This window comes from Lissotriton helveticus, chromosome 6, assembly GCF_964261635.1.
Source record: "Lissotriton helveticus chromosome 6, aLisHel1.1, whole genome shotgun sequence".
Classification (NCBI taxonomy): Eukaryota; Metazoa; Chordata; class Amphibia; order Caudata; family Salamandridae; genus Lissotriton; species Lissotriton helveticus.
The window spans coordinates 1,052,569,699-1,052,589,590 of NC_136067.1; the positions used below are offsets into that span (position 1 = coordinate 1,052,569,699).

General features: G+C 42.9%; 1 protein-coding gene across 1 annotated transcript in view; it reads right to left on the minus strand.

The window, feature by feature from the left end:
• Positions 1-19,892, minus strand: part of SHPRH (SNF2 histone linker PHD RING helicase) — an 884,400-nt gene that overhangs the window by 571,071 nt on the left and 293,437 nt on the right. The window contains exon 8 of the mRNA XM_078648685.1: positions 10,220-10,473. Within this exon, the coding sequence (XP_078504811.1) occupies positions 10,220-10,473 (254 nt within the window). The remainder of the gene's footprint in view (positions 1-10,219; positions 10,474-19,892) is intronic.

Here is a 19,892-nt window from a genome sequence, read left to right on the forward strand (position 1 = left end):
ACTGGCTATCCAGTAGCATGCAGGCCTATGAGGCCACCAAGCAAGCTGCTGCACTCCTCCCCTGGCAGCCTGGGGGACCTCCACGCGTCCCAGATTGGGGTGGTAGTCCCAGTGTTCTTCAGCGGGCTGCAGCACTGGGATATTCGCCATCAAGGTTCACCCAACTGGTTGAGAGGCCACCAATAGCAGCCTGAGCCCACACCGCTGAGCCAGTTGCAGAGGTAATAGAGGGGACACAAGCCCCCTCGCTGGTAGCACCTCTGAGGATACTGTGGTCAACCCTGCTGAGCAGTCTCAGCCTGACATGGGCACAGCGCTGGGAAGCTCTGCAGTCTCCGATGATAACCTATGGAGCTGCCATCTTGTGCGAGAGGAGAAGACACCTGTCCGTGCTCTCCTTCGGGTCTCCATCAAGCACCAGCCCCAAACTCCTGCAGCTTCAGTAGTCCGAGATACCCGGTACATCATCCGGTTCTGGATACAGAGGTTAGGAGGGGCTAGGGGTTCACGGGCCAGCAATGAGCTCAAGATAAACACTACCTCCTGCATGGAGGCTGGAGCAACAGCGGGGGCGGCATGAAGGACTTCAGATCTCACACACCCAAGAACCAGGAGAGGCGCAGACACCAGCTTAGTCCCACCTGCAGCCACAGCACTATTAAGCGCACCAAGTCTTGCAGCGCAGGCCATGCCCCAGTCAGGGCTCGTCCATGCCCGTCAGACGTCGGAGGAGGTTGGGCTGGGCTACCTCCCTAACATCTATAAAAAGGTACTGGTACTGTCCTTGTGCTTCATTCATAGTGCTATTTGGCATCAAGTACTCATTGACTCATGGACTGATTGACTGGAAGCACCGTTTGAAGTGCTTTAATTCTAATCTATTTTTTAAATATTTTTTATTGGCAAGGGTGGGTTTCTTTTTCTGTTTTATTGTTACAGACCAGCAGAAGTGGTTAGTTCAATACCTGTTTCGGGAGCTACAATGCCCATTCTTGTCACCATTTTTTTCAAGTAGCGCTAGAGAGTTTTAAACTGTTGTGATTGTGGCAGTCCCTTTAGCGTGGTTGTAAAGTGAATGAAATGGGGAAAAGGAAGGCGCTCAATGTGGTTGTTGATTCCCCTGCAGTAAAAAGACCTATCAAGTAGGTAGCAGAAAATTGTGCGATGAATAGAATCGACAATTTATTGCAGGAAACTGAAGAAATTAAAAACCCTGTGGTCCCATCGCCTTCCACTTTACCCCCATGTCCGGCTCAGAATACAGAAGCTGGACACATTTTGAATATTTTTGATAAACCTAAAGGTACCCAGCCTGAGCACCGAGATCTGACCACCCAGGGAATTCACAGAATGTACTTATCCCTGATTCCACCATAGGGAAACAACTGCCAGAGCATGTTAATCTGGTTATTCTATGACAAATAGATATTTACCTTTAAGTGTAGAAGAATTAGGCAGAGATGGGCTGGAGGAAGGGGCGAAAGAAATTCTACCAAATGAGAAAAGATGCGACCAACTGCTTCTGAAAAGTCTAGTGGATATTCTATTAGGATTACGGGATGAGGTCCGTGATCTAAAGAAGGTTATAAATGCTTTGGAAGTAAAAGTTGGTGAATTGTCGGACTAAATAAAACTAGTCAGCATGGGGTGGTGAAATGGGGGATCTTAACCTCAAATCCCAGCAAGCTGATGGAGTCATCCTATAATCAGTCTGATGTGCCCAAGGGGGATGAGGGGGTCCGAAGCTGGAACTTTAGGTTGGAAGCTTTGAGGGGGCTAGAGGCTCCTAGAAGAGCATTAAGTGATAGTTGGTCCGTCCATGGTAAACTTAATCCATCTTGTTTGCAATCATATCCACACAAAGGGGGGGCATGAGGGGAATTACTTACATACTCTGGCTCAACTGAATCAAGGTGAAATTAATTTAACACAGTTTCCTAAAATTACCGACAGTGCAAAGGAAGTTCTGACTACTTTTAATAGTCAAAGTTATTTAATGGATATGGAATGTTAGGAATTACAATCTGATCATAAGGAGTAATAGCCTATGAGCTGAGCGGATTGTACCCCATGGTGACCCTTATGAAACCGTGAGAGTTATCTTGAAGCACAAACATTTGGTTGATGGCATATGTTATTTGATGCAAGTAAAAGTTGTAGTGTCAAAACTCAAATCCAGATCAAATATAAAGTTCATGTTCCGGCCCCAACCAAAGAGATTTACCATAGACATACATCCAGATGACCAGGGGATACCTAGGACAAGGGGGCTTAGTGAAGTCGATTGACTGTAAGTAGTAACACCAGAGACAGTGTGAATAGGAGTCGTGCTGGGGAAGAATTCTGGATATGGTATGGAGCCAATGGCTAAGAGTATGGGCATGGCAATAGGCAGAGATAGTAAGAATTATTTTGCAGAAAGAAAGATGAGTGGGGAACTCATTCTGAAGAATAAAGATGGGGGAAACCTTTTGGTGAATAAAGATTGGGAAACCGTTTAGTAAATAAAGACAGGGCTACTAGTAGCTGTGGGTTGGGTGGGTCTTTCGAATCACACGACCCTCTGATATTCAATGACAGTCCGCCCAATTGATCAAAGTTTTGTTCTGGAATGTAGCTGGAATGGGAGCAAAGCTGGCTGAAATTGTATGGCGGTTTATAGATGACCATGATATGTGACTTTTCCAGAAGACTTGGAGTAAAGCTCCTATGAATAGGAAGGGGTTTACATCATATTGTATAAATATTCTACATTTAGTAAGGGAAAGGCCATGGGGTCGGTGTGGGGGGGTAATAATTTGGTTTAAAACAACACTCCAAAGTATAGTTAGACCGATCCCTATTGTTTGCCATGATATACTAGCAGTTAGAGTGGATCTTCCATGGTGTTGCTCCTTGATAATCTTTAATGCCTATAAGCGAGTGGAAGCACGCAATGCTGAGTCCAAGGTTAATAAACTTGGTTGAGATTACTCTCCTAGAGCTAAAAGAGGAAGGAAACTTAATAGTGGGAGAAGATTTAAATACAACCTTTGAACGTTTGGAGGTTGTTCCAGACTTAATATCTAAACAAGATAATAAGTGGATAATTCCCTTGTTAGTGCTGCCCCTAGTAAAATGAATGCCGAGGACAGCTCAATTTCTGGCACTGGTACTAAGCAGGGATTTAAGAGAAACAAATGTGAGAACACCTTCCGATAGTGAAGGTAGTCACACTTTTAATAGACGGGCCACTACAGCTGAATAGATTACTTTTTAATAGATATGAAGTTTTAGCCTTCCTTGCATGATATCATCGTAATACATAGGGTAGATGGTGATAATAATGCCCTGAGCTAGACCCTGTTGAGCAATATTGCTGGAAGACCTCAGACTATTGGCCACTCTTGCGATGGGCAAAATTTCACATACCAAAAATGGAAAAGCCACCAGGTGAGAATGGGTAGCTAAGAACCCCGAGGCTCTGGGAGCATCTCTTATTAAGACTGAGGAAGAGGTAGGTAAATTGAATGATCTATCACCTGAGTAAAGAACAAAAACTTACAGGTAGATCATGAATTACTTTTTTCATCTATTAGAGATCTTTTAGCTCAGGAAAAAAGGGGAGGCATTAAATTCCAGAAGAAAATACCATGGTGCACTAAAGCATGTAGGACAGAGAAAGCAGGCTTAGTAGCGGCAGTTAAAGCTACGTGTAGGAGTGATCTGGCAACATACAAGGGAAAACTAGCCAAAGCTAAGAAAGCCTGAGAAATTTGAACTTATGAACTAATAACAAAAATAATTAAATATTCTGGAAAATAGCTGCGATGAGAGTTAATGCTAACCGGAGGGAATTGGAATATTCCGTCCAGCCACCGGATTGGGTGATCCATTTTAGAGATCCATACTCATGTGCTGAGAAACTATGGTGGGATGATGTTGATCCGTCCCTGGACATCAAATTGGAAAACCAGAATACTATGGAATTTGGGCTGAGTGAAACCTTGGTGGCCATTAAGACTAGTCTAGCATCTAAAGCGCCAGGACCCAAAAGGATCCATAAAGACCAACACCTGACCCACCTGGATATGTGGGGCCCCTACATTAACCATCCATCCAACTCCATTTTGAAGGGGATAAAGAAACCACTATCCTGCAGATGGCAGAAATGATACCTATATTTAAGAAAGGTCAACAAAATGATGCTAGGAACTATCGTCCAATTAGTTTGGTAGATGTGTTGCAGAAGATTTTCTGCTAACAGGTGCTAGCACATTCCCATGAGTGGATGAAGGAAAATGATGTATTTTCGGAGTTCCAGACAGGTTTCAAAGGTGGTACAAGTACTTTCAACAAGGTTTCGGGATTTAATTGTATTTACTGGAAGACTGCAGCAATCAACAGGGGCTGACTGTATATCGCCTTTGTTGATTTAAATGCAGCCTCAATCTGGTACCAAGGGCAAAGCTGTGGGCGGTCTTGGATGAGATGGGTAGTCTCTCAAACCTGTTGAACCATTCTTGTGTGTTTACATGCAGAGAACTATGCTCGAGTCCGGGGGTTGTACATGGCCAACTGACTGACCCAAAAAAGATTACGCGCAGAGTTAGACAAGGTTGTGTCCTGGCCTCTATCCAGTTTTCATTGTATATAAATGGGGTTATGGAATTGCTGCACATGGATGGATGTGATTCACCGAAATTGGCAGAGCGGAGAGTGGTAGCCCAACTATTTGTGGAGGACACACTTTTTCTCTCCAAAACTCCCCAGGGTTTACAGCAGCTACTGACTAATTTTAATGCATTATGCAGAGCAGGGTTAGAATTAAATAGCTCAAAGACCAAATTTATGATCTTTAACCCTGCAAAATAAACGAAGAGTAAATGCAAAATGTATGTGGGAGAGGAACCAATTAAACTGGTTTCTAGATTTGATTATTGGAGGCTAAGTGTCAAATATCTAGACTGGACTTCACAAGTTCAAAAATCTTAGTTATCTTTAATACAGTATACTGCGCATATATCTAAGATTCACTAAAAGGCTGTATGCAGGATAGTGGCTCTCACCTTAGAGATTTATAACATTATGGCCTTGAGGGCGGCTTCGTATGGCTTGGAAATTTGGAGGAGCGCAAATACTAGAATACGGACAGGGGAAGAAAATAAATGCATAAATCCCTTTTGGCACTCCCATCGAGCACTTCATTTACTCCTGTAGACTTCAATATGGCAATCAAGAAAATTGCACAGAAAGTTGAATTCAGACCTTTGATGCATTGGCACCACTTAGGGACCTCGACTGATTTAGGAGTGCATTGAGAAGGTTTAAGTGATCTTATGTTCCCTACCTGCATTCAGAAAATATATTGGTTGTAATTTTTTAAAGCATTTTTGGGAAAACTGAGCTTGGAAAGATTATGGGTATGCCACAAGGAATTAAAGCCTCTCCCAAGTGCAGCTATAAAAGCCTTGTACTGGGAATATGTGTTTGTCCAAACCGTGCACAGCTGTAAAAGGGTCATTGACCGGGGGGTTTACCGGTTTTAAACTGCTTCCTTCGTATGAGACTACGCTTGATGAAACCACTCCCCCACTTGCGCATAAATTGTTTATGCAATTTAGATATAAATCCGTACCTACAAGCTCTTTTTGCAGTAAGTGGCCTGATGTATCACCTGTGCAAGACGATTGTACCATTTGCAAAAGGGCTTCTGAGTCAATAATACATAAACTATTGCTTTGTCTGGCCTATGGATATCAAAGAGTTAAATGGATTACATCTCTGTTTAGGAAATTAAATACAAGCCTACATACTTAGGCTTATAGGATTGTTATCACTGACACTACTAGAACTGTGGTATATTCTATCTTGCGATTCCTTATGTCGGCTTGGATCTGGTGCATCGAGTGTATACAAGCTACAGTAACCAAAGATTTTATGATTATTATACAGGTGTTTTAAGCATTACCCTTTTCTACATGTTTTTAGGATCTTAGAGGATTAGTAGTTTACAATCATATGATAAATGTGCATCTTATTGCTAATTTGCACTGGCCTTTATGTACAGCAGAATTAGGGACTATTGGCATGTTTTGCATATGATTACTGTGACTCAATTTGCATAATGTTTACATATTTGATATTCTGATCTGTATGGCTTTTTATCTAGAATGTTTGTTGTTTTTACTGCATGTTTTAATGTGTACTTTTACGATCTGTTGTGATCGAAATACATTTATTATGATGACGTAACCTGACAAGAACCGCAGGGGACCTAAAAGCTCACTTAACATTCAAGAAAATGCTACCCTTTCCATAGACGTGAAGAATAGAATATATAAAATGATTATGCTTCAATGGCTGCTATATTACTTTGATAATACATCTGCAGCTTCTCCCCAGAAAGATCTTTAAAGAACTAGATATGTTGCTGGGCAATCTTATTTGGTATTCCGGAAGACAGGGTTGTGTTGACAAAGATGAAACTCTCAACAGAGCAAGTCTGATTGGGGTCGCTAATTTTAAGCTTTAATATGTAGCTATCCAACTGCAGTAGATGGTTTAATGGCTTGCTAAGCGACACTTGCTAGAAACCAGCTTACAGGTACCGCAGACACAGGAGGGGCTTCTGAATAGCATCTTTCATCTTCTGGTCCCTCACACTAAAGAACTTACTATAATTGTACATATAGCCTGGTCATGCCCCAAAAAAGGCCTGAAGTTCAGACAACAGGTTATTCCATGTGCCCCACTAATCCCCTTGGAGGACATTCTCAAACAGTCAGGATTTTTCACAGAGTGAATTGCTGAAGTGGGATTTACAAATGTATAGGACTTATTCAGTTAAGGTTCCCTCGCCCCGTTTCAAATGCTTGCATTTGGTAAGGGACTCCACAGGGGGCAATTCCTTATCATAGAGGTCTGACTAGGGTGGTATGCAATACTTCAAATATAACTGACAGTGAACTTCAAGCAAACACACTAATACAAACACTTCCCACAATGGAGAAGGTAGGAAATTAATCAGTTGACTGTATCGTGTCTTAATGGAACTCACTGTGATATCACTGAATCACCTTTGTGAGAAATGGGAAAGTGAGGCTGGAAGAGGATTTAAATATACTGAATGACGCAGGCCCCACCTACCCATTATAAAGTGCCTCATAATGCCAGATTCAAATACATACAATTCAAACTTGGTGCAAGGGGTATCTGAACCAAAACAAACTTAGCAAAATATACCCTGGCATATCTAATCTGTGCCTACGATGCTGTGCAGCACAGACACTGTTCATACACAAGACGTGGGGTTGTCCAGGAATCAGGGTATTCCGGCAAGAGGTCACAGAAACTCTAGCTGCAATAACGTATTGCAAGGATATATGCAACATTGAAGGATGCTTTTGGGGCTCTTTAAGCACTCATAACAGTGCAGAGCTGAGGTAATGTTCTTGGATATCGCTCTAATCATGACTCATAACTATGTCAAACAAAGCTTCTGCCTCTCCACCCCATGCCAGATAGCTAAAGATTGCACTAAACTGGGCCATGGCAGAAAGTACTGCTCTACACAGGGAAGATAAAAGTGGCTGGGAAAACATTTAATAGTCTCCATCAATGGGATGAAATGCTTATTGCCCTCTCCAGTCATTTTAAAGATAGCAACATGGCACCATGAATTTCAGACTATAGACCACCAATAACCTAATGGTGGCAAGAGCAAAGAATAAAAAAAATTCTTGTCCACAACCATTCAGGAGGATTTATAACCCGTCTGAATTAGCACACACATAACCCTCGGCAAACAAGGTACACAGGCAAAGAGAAGTCCCCACCCCCACAACCCCACAATGCTTGCCCCGCCTTAAAGTTCTAACAAGTAATATGCTTAGCCCCTTCATAGGCCAGACAATCCATTACACCAAATGATGCTTCACATGCATGATTTAATTTGTTTTATAGGTTTATTTCAATAAGGCTTACTAGAGGTAAACCATGATGCTACCTCATTGTTATACTAGAATGATTCTTTAGCGACAGCGCTGCAGTTATGACTATATACAAATCATAATTCTATACTGTCATGTGAAATATTATGGTGGTTCATATTAAAGAGTATAAATTAATTTTCTATAATTTGTTTCAAATCAAGAAGTTTCTTTGTGTGCTTTTTAATGACAGGAGCCATTTTGAGGTTAGCTCCAACTTTTCTACAATAAATTAGCATTTGTTGTATTAGCTATACTATACTCTTGAAGGACAAGTTTAAAATTCAAATTTTGAGCTCAGAGAACACAGGTCTGGAGTCCTACGGTAACTGGATGCACTTTATGTGGGAATGCCCAAAGATGAAATAAAGAAAATTGGAGCTATGTGTATGTCCACTCTGAAAATATTTCCATATTCGCGTTCAACCTAAAAGTGTGTGTGACACTGCTGGGAAGACCATATTTACTAATTATATAGCACAAAACCACCTGGGCAATGCACTGCAGTACACTTAAGTGGGGATTGACATCGTTGAATGACATAGTTTAATTTCACAAATGTACAAGCTGTAGACATATGAAGGTGAATATGAGGTTGGGGTTAAGACCAAGCTGCCAGATTCCAAAGTGAGCAGCTTTGCCACTGGATGACATCACTTCCTCTGAGCCTATGTGCTATGTTACCATCAAAAGATGTTTGTGTCACCTATGTCAGGGATTAACATGTTAAGCCTGAACATACATGTATGCAAATTCAAACTACTGAGATGTGTTGAAAGCATATTCCCTTGTTTCAAGTCCAGTAACTGCACAGGTGTGCATCTGTGTAACATACCCTGGAGTAACCTAGTTTTGACCAGTTTTTATGTGATCTGACGTTTTCAGTGTCCATTCCTACTTTGCCTGATGATGTTTTCGTTCCTGCGCAAAAAAAGGAGAGCGTTGGATAAAATTATATTTGATTAAAAGGATACCAATGTGTTGGAGGGACACCAAAGCTTTAAGTATCAATTGAGAACAGGCGCCTACAAATGTGTCAGTGTCATGAGTCACCTGGGCAAAAATGTAATATTGGGTCACTACAAAGTCTTGATCAGAAGGATATTACCAAAGTTGAGTTTGGCACAACGGAGAATATGCCTACAAGGATATTTCTATCAGTATTAAGTGCAACCAATATTAAGTAAGCCAATACCTTTTGAGGAGTCAGATGTTGACCCGGTCAGTCACAAAACTTTATTTGGCCAAATGTGGCCAAACAAAATACAGATGATAAAACATTTTATAAATAAATAGAGAAGCTTTACAAGGTTAAGGACAAATCTGGGGGTAATACAGTTATTTTCCAGAAAGATGCTACATAGGGTGCATACCAATGATAGATACATAAAACATCTATAAAAGGGCCGATGGGTCTCAGACATTTCCGGCTGCCATGCAAATGTTCTCTTTCTCCAGCCTTTGCAATCTCTCAAAAGCCTCCTTATGGGAGTTCATATTAAAGGAGCGAAAAATAGGGCATAGAAATTGCTTCCTATCAGGAGCATACAGAGGGCAAAATACAATAAAGTGTAATGTGCTTTGAGTGGCAGTATTGTTGCATGGGCATCTAGGCAGTGGTTCTCCCCAGACTATATTCCTGGTAAAAGCAACTATCAGATGCAATAGACTAAATCGTTGTCTTATTAAACAAAACCTAAGGTTCCCACTTGGTAACCAAGAGGGGTGAGGCTAACACCCCTGTGTCAAATTGATTGGGTTATAGGTGTGGCATACAGAAAATTAGTAAACGCTGCCTGGTGGGTCTTGTCTTGCACCCCAACAATTCTTAACAGTTCTGATAAACCACTATCATGATCACTGGAAATCTTAGCAGTATAGCAGTTATAGGAACCCCAGTCTGGCTTGAGCAGTTATCCTGCTACTGTCACTGAAGAAACACTATGAACAAAAAGTTTGAAATTGGCATAGGAAAACACTTAATGCTAGTTTAATAGAAGAGTGAATACATTCTGTAAACCAAAGTAGTTTCTAGCCACACAAAAAAATTGAAGTGTTCTAAATCTATAAGGATTTTCCAACCCTAAAAACATTGTTAAAATACCCCCAAAAGAATTCAGGAAAAGCACATGTCGAAAAGGCATCTATACAATACCTCACAGTACAGCCTAATAAAAGAACCAAACCTCACAGATACTGAAATTCTCAAAATGGCAACAGTAATCACATAAATATAGTCCTCATTTTACCTGTTTAATTGGCTTAATATGCTTTTGTTCCTTGTAGTTTTTTCCAAGTTTGAAGGATCCAGAGAGGCCATGGCCTTTTACCTGTTCCACCACATGTTCGCCGATTAATTTTTCTAAAGTCTTTTTGAGAAGTCGCCGATTCCTCTGCACATCATACCGGTACTCGGCACTTATATACTTAAAGATGGCAATGATAGAAGCCCCCTTCTTCCCATTCAGCTCTTTGACCGCCGACAGAAGCATCACTCTCAAACCTATCAAAAAGATTGAGAAAAGAAGTCAGAAACACAAAGATGCGATACCCTGGGAGAGAAACCAAATGAAAACATTTCACTGAAAGACATACCAGCATCCTTCTGTACTAAAAAATGAAAGTTATAATCAATAATTTACAACAATTTTGAAAAGAATATTAGACAGGTAATACAAACCAATTTGTATTCCTTTCCAATCAAGTGAAAAGATAAAAAGAATTCCAGAAGGGAAATAGCCTTCTTTTCGGGTAAAAATACTAGGTGGAAATATAATGGTGTACTGCCAAACAATATAATCCATGTAAAAATCAAAGGTGGCTCAAATTAATTTAGGAAACATCTGAGGATTTAGTGAGTCAACTGTATTGTTTTCATATAGCTCGCAGGTAACCCTTCTCTGTTAGTATAGACAGAGCAGGCATAGAAATATATACTTGAGAATTTTGCAGAGATAATGTGCTTTTAAGCGTATGGAAACTTCTGTAGGCCTGGATCTTTGGACAATACGCCATTGGTGGCCTGGCTTTAGAATCTTCAGTGTGTTTATTTTTCATGTACTGAAAAGGAACCAAATGAGTCCATGAAAGAGAACAGTACGAGATACAATGCCTGTCTTACTTGTAATCATAGCAGCACACTCAATAGAGGAGTGGATTGGATACAAGCAAAACTATAGGTTGCAAAAGCAAAGTGCTGCAAGCTGGAATGCCAGGACTGGGGACCTGAGAAACTTTGGCAATACTGCAGTAGTTTCAGGTCTGGAATGAGGCGATTAGGTCCATTACTGAATCAGTATTATCGCTCGACAGTCAGTCACATGTCAGGACCACTTTTGAAAGGCCAGGATCAGTCAAAAGTAAGTATATCATATGAAAGGGCAATATAAATTAGGGCAGTCAGTTACGTGCCAAGCACACTTGTCCATCTGATTGACACTCAGTCTCCATGAGAAGACTTTTGCTACTTTTCGTTGATAACCGATGTTTATTGGTGGCCATACTCATTTTGACAACCGCTATAAAATGAAAGGATGAAGGGACTTATAGGAAGATGAGCTTGTAATGATTGAGCCGAACACAAGCCTCTCTAGTGGATGCAATAGTCCAAGGAGCCACCCGCATCAGCTCAATTCAATGCATGACACATTAACAACTGGAAATAAAATATATGTCCTACCCCTACCTCAAGGGCGCATGATTGTGCTGCATCAGCTACTCCAAAGGCATTGAGGGGTTGCTGAGAGGCTGCCATTTTTCATGTGGCGGCTTAGAAAACTTTTTTATTTTTCAAAAATAAACTCCCAGAGTAGGAGTTTGTTTTTGAAAAACAAATCATTAATAACCTTGTCACCCTAAGAGTTTCCCCTACGGTGCAAGAGTAATTTTTGGGTTTTTTCAGCTTGGGACAACCAAGCTTTACTTACTAGTCACGAAAAGCTAAAAAAGTACTTCAGAACGTCCACCCACTCTAAACAGGGCACATGTGTCTACAACAATGGCCTGTTGAGGGATGGTTGCACTAGGTGTTAGGAGGCTTGTCCAATACTTTTTTTGCGAATTATGGTTTTATTAGAAACAACAACAAAAAGAACATACGACCAAGTATAGACACGTGTTGATATATATGTCAGGATAAGGAGGAAGTGGGGTCCCTCTTAATGTCTTCTTTATGCTCTTTTCCTTTTTTTCTTTACAAACAGCCCCCCAGAGGACACCGCCCTCTCCCCCCACCCCCAGGCATATTGCTTCTTAATAATTTATACATTGTCAGGCATATTAATAACGTCATATATGTTTCATTACTTTTTGATACATTTCAGTTGATTATTCCAAGACTGCACTTAAGATTAGAAGGTTTGCATCCACTTCTGAAGGGGATCCCAAATTTCCAACACCTTCGTCTTCTTATTGCGTCCCTTCCTTCTATATATAGCTATCTCTAGACTATATGCGGCCAGCAGTTGTGCTAGCCATTGTTGGAAAGCCGGAGTGTTTGGGTCCAACCAGGCCGAAGCCAGACGTATTCTGAATACAGCCATAGAGATAAATATCAGCCCTTGCAGCATAGGCTTTGGTCTGATGTCTCCATCAACTCCTAGCATTATTTCTCCCGTGGTGATTTCAATTCTTGTTTTGAAGATTTTGGTTAGGAAATTGGAGATTTCCCTACGTAAAGGCCGGAGTGTGTCACAGGTAGCAAATATATGTATTATGCCGGCCCCATATAGTGCACACCGCGGGCATTCGGTACCTTTGCCAGAGCCCCATTTAGCAATCTTGTTAGGTGTATAGTACAGCTGGAAAAATGTTTTATAGTATTAGGCTTGTAATCTAGATGGCATTAACAGTGAGTGATATAAATCTAAGGATCTCTGGCTTGTCCCCTCTGTTATTTCCAGTTGATCCTGCCATTTTCCGATTAATTTGTTCATATCGTCAGGGAGAGCGGTAGTCAAACTATCATAGATTTCACCGATCTTGACTATCTGTTTTTATTGAATAGTTCAATGGTCGGGATCATCTGGAATTTGGATCGTCCGCCCCTTTTTTCATTAAGTCTCTAGCTTGTAGGTATTTAAAAAAATCTCTGTGGTCTAGCGTATATTCACTTTTGAACTCTTTGAATGATTTAAACCCTATTGGAGTGAAGAAGCATCCACAATCGTTAATCCCTGCCCTTAGCCATTTATTCATGCATGTGTTGTTGAATATCTCCGGGAGGTTGTTATTTTTAGATAGGACAGTATAGTAGGAAAACCTCCCAATTCCTAGGAGTTTGCGTGTTTGATTCCAGGCTGTATGGATACCTACTAGCGTTTTGAAGCGCACTCTTTTAAAATAGCAGTTATATGTAAGTCGCCATAGATGCTCCCTAGCCTCATTACCCAGTATGAGTTCCTGTGGTGTTGGAACCTCTCCTTCCGGCCAGTTGCTCCCATTCAGGGAAAATAAGACCGTACTATATTTCAAGATTGTGGCCCACCAATAGACTTTAAAATTAGGCAAGGCGAGTCCACCTCTATCTTTTGGGAGTGAGATGTATCGGAGTGCCCTTCGCGGTCTTCTATATACCCAGATAAATCAGGAGAATATGTTATCAATATCTTTAAAAATCTGCGGGGTGAACTCTAAGCATATGGCCCTACAAAAATATAAACATTTTGGGGAAAATATTTTTATAGCGTTACATCTACCCACTATGGTTAGGTGCAAATTATGTAGTCTATTGAGGTCCTTTTTGGTTTGTTTCATTAGTGGTTCCAGGTTGGCCTTGACTAATTTATCTAAATGGGCTGTTATATTGACCCCTAGATATGTACCTTGTTCCACTATCCTATCGTCTCTGAGGGCGATTTTATTGTTGATTACTATCTGAGTATGATCCCCAAATATTTTAGCCTCCTCTTCCATAACTGTTACGGTTTCTCCTGGATCACTTGTAACCAGCGCGATGTCATCTGCGTAGGCTAGAGTCTTGGTGTCACCATTTAAGGTTTTTATTGGTGGGATTGCCTGGCTAGTTTCCAATCTGCGTATAAAGGGGTCGATAAAAATTGCAAATAGTAAGGGAGAGCAGGGGCATCCTTGTCTTGTCCCTCAAGTCACGTTCATTTTCTCTAACATCGCCCGTTAATCATTACCACCGCTTTGGGATTTGTGTATAGCTTACGCGTGGCAATTATTAACTGTTCCCCAATTCCACTCTTTGACATTGCGGACCATAGGTACTGCCAGGAGACCCTATCGAAGGCTTTTTCTGCATCTAATAATATGAGCGCCATAGGGTCTCCTGCTATCTCCATTATGTCAAAGAGTGTAATCACCCTCTGTGCATGGTCAGTGGTGGATCTTCCCGGGATGAATCCATGCTGGCGAGGTGACACAATTTTGTGTATGATCGGTGCCAGTCGACTAGCTAGTAATTTTGAGTACATTTTGGAATCACAGTTTATTAACATGATGGGGCGATAGGATCCCAGCTCCCATGGATCTTTGTTTTTCTTTGGGAATACTACAATTTATGCCCGAGCCCATGATCCCGGCGAATTCCCTCCTTGAAAGACATGTATTATTAGGTCTTTTAAGATTCCCTTTAGTGGTTTAAAAAATTTAGCATAGAATTCTATTGGTATTCCTTCCAGCCCGGCAGCCGTCCCGGGGGCTAAGCTATTTGTTGATAATAAGATTTCTTCCCACTGCGGTGTTTCCTCTAGGCTATCTTGGTCTTCATGTGGCAACTGAGATATTATAGTCTGCTCTAGGTACCGCTCGATCTCAACTTGTCTTTTATTAGTTTCCTTATAGAGCTCTTGATAAAAGTTTTGAAATGCCACTCTTATTGCTTTCGGGTCCTGTTTGAGGCCCTCTTTTGGGTCCCTAATCTCCTTAATCACATTTGCCGTGCCTTGCTGTCTCGTTCGGACTGCCAGTTGATGTCCCACTTGCTCACTCAGTTCGTAAGTGTTCTCTTTATTCGTTGTGGCCTTGCCCACTGCCTTTTCTGTGAATATTTCGTTAATTCTGTTTCTTGCAATGGCCACCCCGCTTAGTGCCTCTTCTATGTCCTGTCTAGCTTGTACTGCCCTTATGAGTCCCTCTTCTGTTTCCGCCAATTTCCCCTGTAGCATTCCCATGTTTTGTTTAGCTTCTCAATTATATTTAAGCGAAAATCGTAGTGTTTCTCCCCTTATACCTGCCTTAAGAGTGTCCCATACTATTTCTATTGGTGCGCTACCCACTGTGACTTCCAGAAACTCAGGTATCCACTTATTTATAAGTTGGCAATATTCTTCATTAAGGAATAGGGCCCGCTCAAATGTCCATATGTTTTGGTCATGTTGTAATCCTTCACTGTCGACACTTATTGTTATTTGGATTTTATATAGCGCCAAATCACCGGCAGGTCTCTAGGCGCTTCTGACAAACACAGAATAACAAATGAATATATAGGCAGAAGATATCGGCTTAGCACCGGCTTAGATGGAACAGAAGGCTTCCCTAAACAAGAGCGTTTTCAATGATTTCCTAAAGGAAAGAAGATTGGTTTCTCTGCGAAGAGGCTCCGGCAATTTATTCCACATCTTTGGTACTTGGACAGAAAAGGATCTTCCACCCCTTGTTGCCATTTTAAAACGTGGGCACGACAACAGTTGGGAATTGGAGGATCTCAGTACCCTTGTCGGATTATAGATGTTAAGTCGTTCCTTTATGTAAACAGGCGCGTTCCCATATATTGCCTTATGGGCGATACATAAGCTTTTAAATTCAACCCTTTGCTTTACAGAGAGCCAGTGTAATCTATGTAACAATGGGGAGGCACGTCTAGGTGATCTGAAGATTAGCCGTGCTGCATCGTTCAAGACAACCTGCAGACGGTTGATCAGGTTTTTTGGCAGGCCTAGGTATAATGCATTTCCGTAGTCAATCCTTGAGATTATTGTTGCCGAAACAATGGTTCGGAGCATACTCAAGGAAAGTAAGGGAACGAGCTTGCGCAATTGCCTGATCAAATTAATACAGATTCCAACAACAGATGAAACTTGGCTAACCATCGTCAGCTCATGGTCGATTTTTATACCAAGGCTCTTTACATTGGGGCATGGTTTTGGAGTGGGGCCAAGTTCTTTGGGCCAGAACAAATCGCTCCAAGGTAAACTGGCAGTCGATACCACCAGGACCTCAGTCTTTTCAGGGTTTATTTTGAGCAGATTTGCTGTCATCCAGCTCACAGTAAACCTGAGTATGTTCTGGGCCTGGGTCTGAGCTGAGGTCGTATTATCTATACTCAGCAACAGCTGAGTGTCGTCAGCATAGTGAAAAACTCTGCAGCCCATGTTTACCAGGGAGTCTATCAGTGGTTGTAGGTAAAGGTTAAAAAGAAGTGGTGATAGTGCCGACCCCTGCGGGACTCCACACTCAAGAACACCTACTGCCGATATACAATCCACTAATTGAGTTCTCTGGGTCCTCCCTGACAAAAAAGATTTCAGCCAATGAAAGGCCACGTCCTCAATCCCAAAGGCAGCCAGTCTGTCCAAGAGCAGGGCATGGCTGACAGTATCAAATGCCGCTGAAAGATCTAAAAGTATCAGGGCACTTGGTTTTTTACTGTCAGCCATGCATCTAAGCTCGTCCAGCACCGAGAGCATTACTAACTCGGTGCTGTGATGTGCGCGAAACCCTGCTTGACGCTCCTGGAGAAGATGATGTGACTCCAGGAATGAAGACAGGGATTTTAGCACATGTTGTTCCAAAATCTTGGACAGAAAAGGCAGCTGGGATATTGGCCTATAATTTTTCAAACAGGCCGGGTCCCCCCCCTGCTTTTTTATCAAGGGCTTGACGCGGGCCTCTTTGAAGCTAGCTGGTAAAAGGCCTGTGTCTAGCGAGTTGTTTAAAAGGCAGAGTATATGATCCTCTAGCACAGGAAGCGCCAGACGCAAGATTCCAGGGGGACAGGGGTCTGCAGGGGAGCCTGACTTAGTTGTATTCATGAGCTGACCAACAGTTATAGAGTCTAATGCTGGAAACCTAGTTATGGTAGATTTTGGAGGGACTAGGGAGACCTGAGGTGTAGAGAAAATATTGGGACTGTTCTTCTTAATGTCTGACAAAATAGTTGCCACTTTCTCCAGAAAATAATCTTGAAAGGTATTACAGTCTATAATTATTTCCACCTTTTCATCTTTCTTGCTCAGTTCTTTTAGAATTTTAAATGTCTCTTTCTGTATGTTGGCTGCATTGTTTATACGAGTTTCATAATAGTCCCCTTTTTCTGATATTATAAGTTTTTTATAAACATTCAACAATGTTTTATAGAGTTCTCGATCTGTGCTATATTTTGTCTTCCTCCAACATCTCTCATGATGGCGGAGTTTTCTTTTTTGGTCCCTCAGGAGCGGGGTGAACCAAGGGGCCGTTTTCCCAGCATCCTTTATTTTCTGTACCTTTTCCGGAGCTATCTGATCGATAACTTAGAATTAGGGGGTTATGGTCCGAGAGGACCGAGGTAATCTGTCTATTAGACATTTTAAGATCATGGTGCTAGAGACAAACACATAATCTAACCTAGCGAATTTGGTATGTGGGTTAGAAAAGAACGTAAATCCTGGATTATTAGGGTGTTTAGCCTGCCAGCAATCCCATAGCCCATGAGTGGAGCATAATTCTTTGAGTGCTCGAAATACCCTCGGTTTCCTTCCATTATATGCGAAACCAGATACAGATGACCAATCCGGTGGCAGGTTCAAATTAAAATCCCCACATACAATCAAAGGCAGTGGCCAGTGAGCTAATATATTTGTAATAAATCCGAGTATGTCTGGATCATCAGTGACACTCCCGTATGTGGAGCATATAGTTATTTTTTTCCCATCGCTATACTGGCACTCCGTGATTGCCCATTGCCCAAATTTGTCGGCAGCTGACCTGGTGAATTGCAACCCCCCTCCTGTTCCTAAAATGGCCACCCCTGTGTCTTAGTTGCCTGTGCTGTGGCTAGAATCAATCTGTACCCAAGGGGTTTCAAGAGGTGCCGTTGGGACCCCTCAACATGTGTCTCTTGAAGACATATGATATTAGCCCCTATAGATTTTAATTCCACCGCTACTCTGTCTTTTCTTCAGGTCATTGAGGCCACAGATATTAATAGATACCACCCTTAGCTTAACCATTTGACTTTTTGATTATAACCCCTCCTTTGACTTACCACTTATTCATGTTGTTTATTCTCCCCTTGATATGCGAGCCATTTGATGCAATTGCTTTGATTTGACCTGACTGAACACTTTGTACCTACAATATGCCTAGGTTCTTGCCACACACTCCCCCTTTTTCCCCCCTCCCCTCTTGAGGCATTCAGGCTCAATCCTGAGCCTGTGTGATAGCGTCTGGATTCTCCCTGCTCACTCCTGCCCCCGCCCCTCGGCACCCCCTCCACCCCCATCCTACCACCCTGTGCTCACCTCTCTAAGTGTAGTAACCAAAATATGAAAACAGAAGAGGAGGAGCAGCTTGGCGGGCATCCGTGATGGCCGCGTGAGCACAGAGCTCTCCGGACCCCCGCCACTCCCGGCATAATATCCTGAACATATCCTGATTCTTCCCGAGGATTTGTGTAGAGGACACTGGGCTGATCTTCCTGTGGTTTTTGAATTTTGATTTGGACCAGGGACACCGAAGATACGACGACTCGAACTTTCGGGGTCCGCCCTGGAGGTGCTCCCGGGTCTGGGTGAGGCACAGTGGCCGTGTCTGAGTTGAACAACAACGGCAGGGGGATTCGACTGGTGGGTCCCCCTCTTAAGTTTCGGTTTCGATTCTGCCTCAGACTGTGCATCTGGCAAAGGAGTCTGGCCCTTGCTGAGTCCGGCGGCACGAGACTGCTGTTGTGCCTTTGGCTAGCTTATTGTCCTTCCGGGCTGGCTCACACCTAGAGGTACCCTCGCCGCTGCCTTTCGGCTACAACGCCCTGCTCTCCTGTGGCCATTTTCACCGGGTCGAGTGAGTCCCCTGGGACGCGGTCTCCAGCGTGGCGGGCAGAGGGGACCGAGAGACACGGAAGACCAAAACGCCCCTTCGCGGGGGCCCGGTCCAGTCTAATGTCATGGACCGGTACACCCATTCGAAGGGGTCCCCTGGAGCCGCCTTGCCTGGCCCGAGTGCAGTTGGCCACACCGTGGAAGAGTCGACGGAGCCTTCCTTGCAGGACATCATGGGCGCCATTTCTGGCATGAAGGAAACATTAGGCCAACAGTATGAAGCTTTGGCCCACAAAATTGACACCGTGGCCATTGACGTGAACTTGATTCGGGCCGACCTATCTAAAACCAACGAGAAGGTGAAGTCATTGGATCTCAAGTCATCCAGCCTCACGGCCGACGTCTCGGAGATACAGACGGAGATTGGCAACCTCCGAAGGGTGAACGATTTCATGACCCGGCGCTTGGAGGACTTTGAAAACAGAGCACGTCGTAGTAACGTGCGTGTGGTTGGCGTTCCGGATAATCCGGACCAGCATTCTGTTGATCTCCTGGTCGAGGACCTGATACAGAACTACCTCTCTCCGTCTGGGTTGAGTAAATTCTTCGCAGTGGAACGTGCCCATCGTGTTCCGGGAGGCCAGGGCAAGCCTGGCGCCCCGCCGAGGCCTATTGTTGCGAAACTCTTTCACTATAGGGACCGGGACGCTATCCTGCAGGCATCGCGAGTGAAGGGCCCGGTGGCCTTTGAGAATGCCACGGTGAACTTCTACCCGGACTTTTCTCAATTGGTGCAGAAACAGCGTATGGGCTTCCGTGGAGTCAAGAAGCGTCTCCGGGACTTGGGACTGCGCTACGCTATGCTTTTTCCAACCAGGCTGCGAGTTGAATACAATGACCGGACCCTTTTCTTTGATCGGCCTGATTCCGTGAATGACTG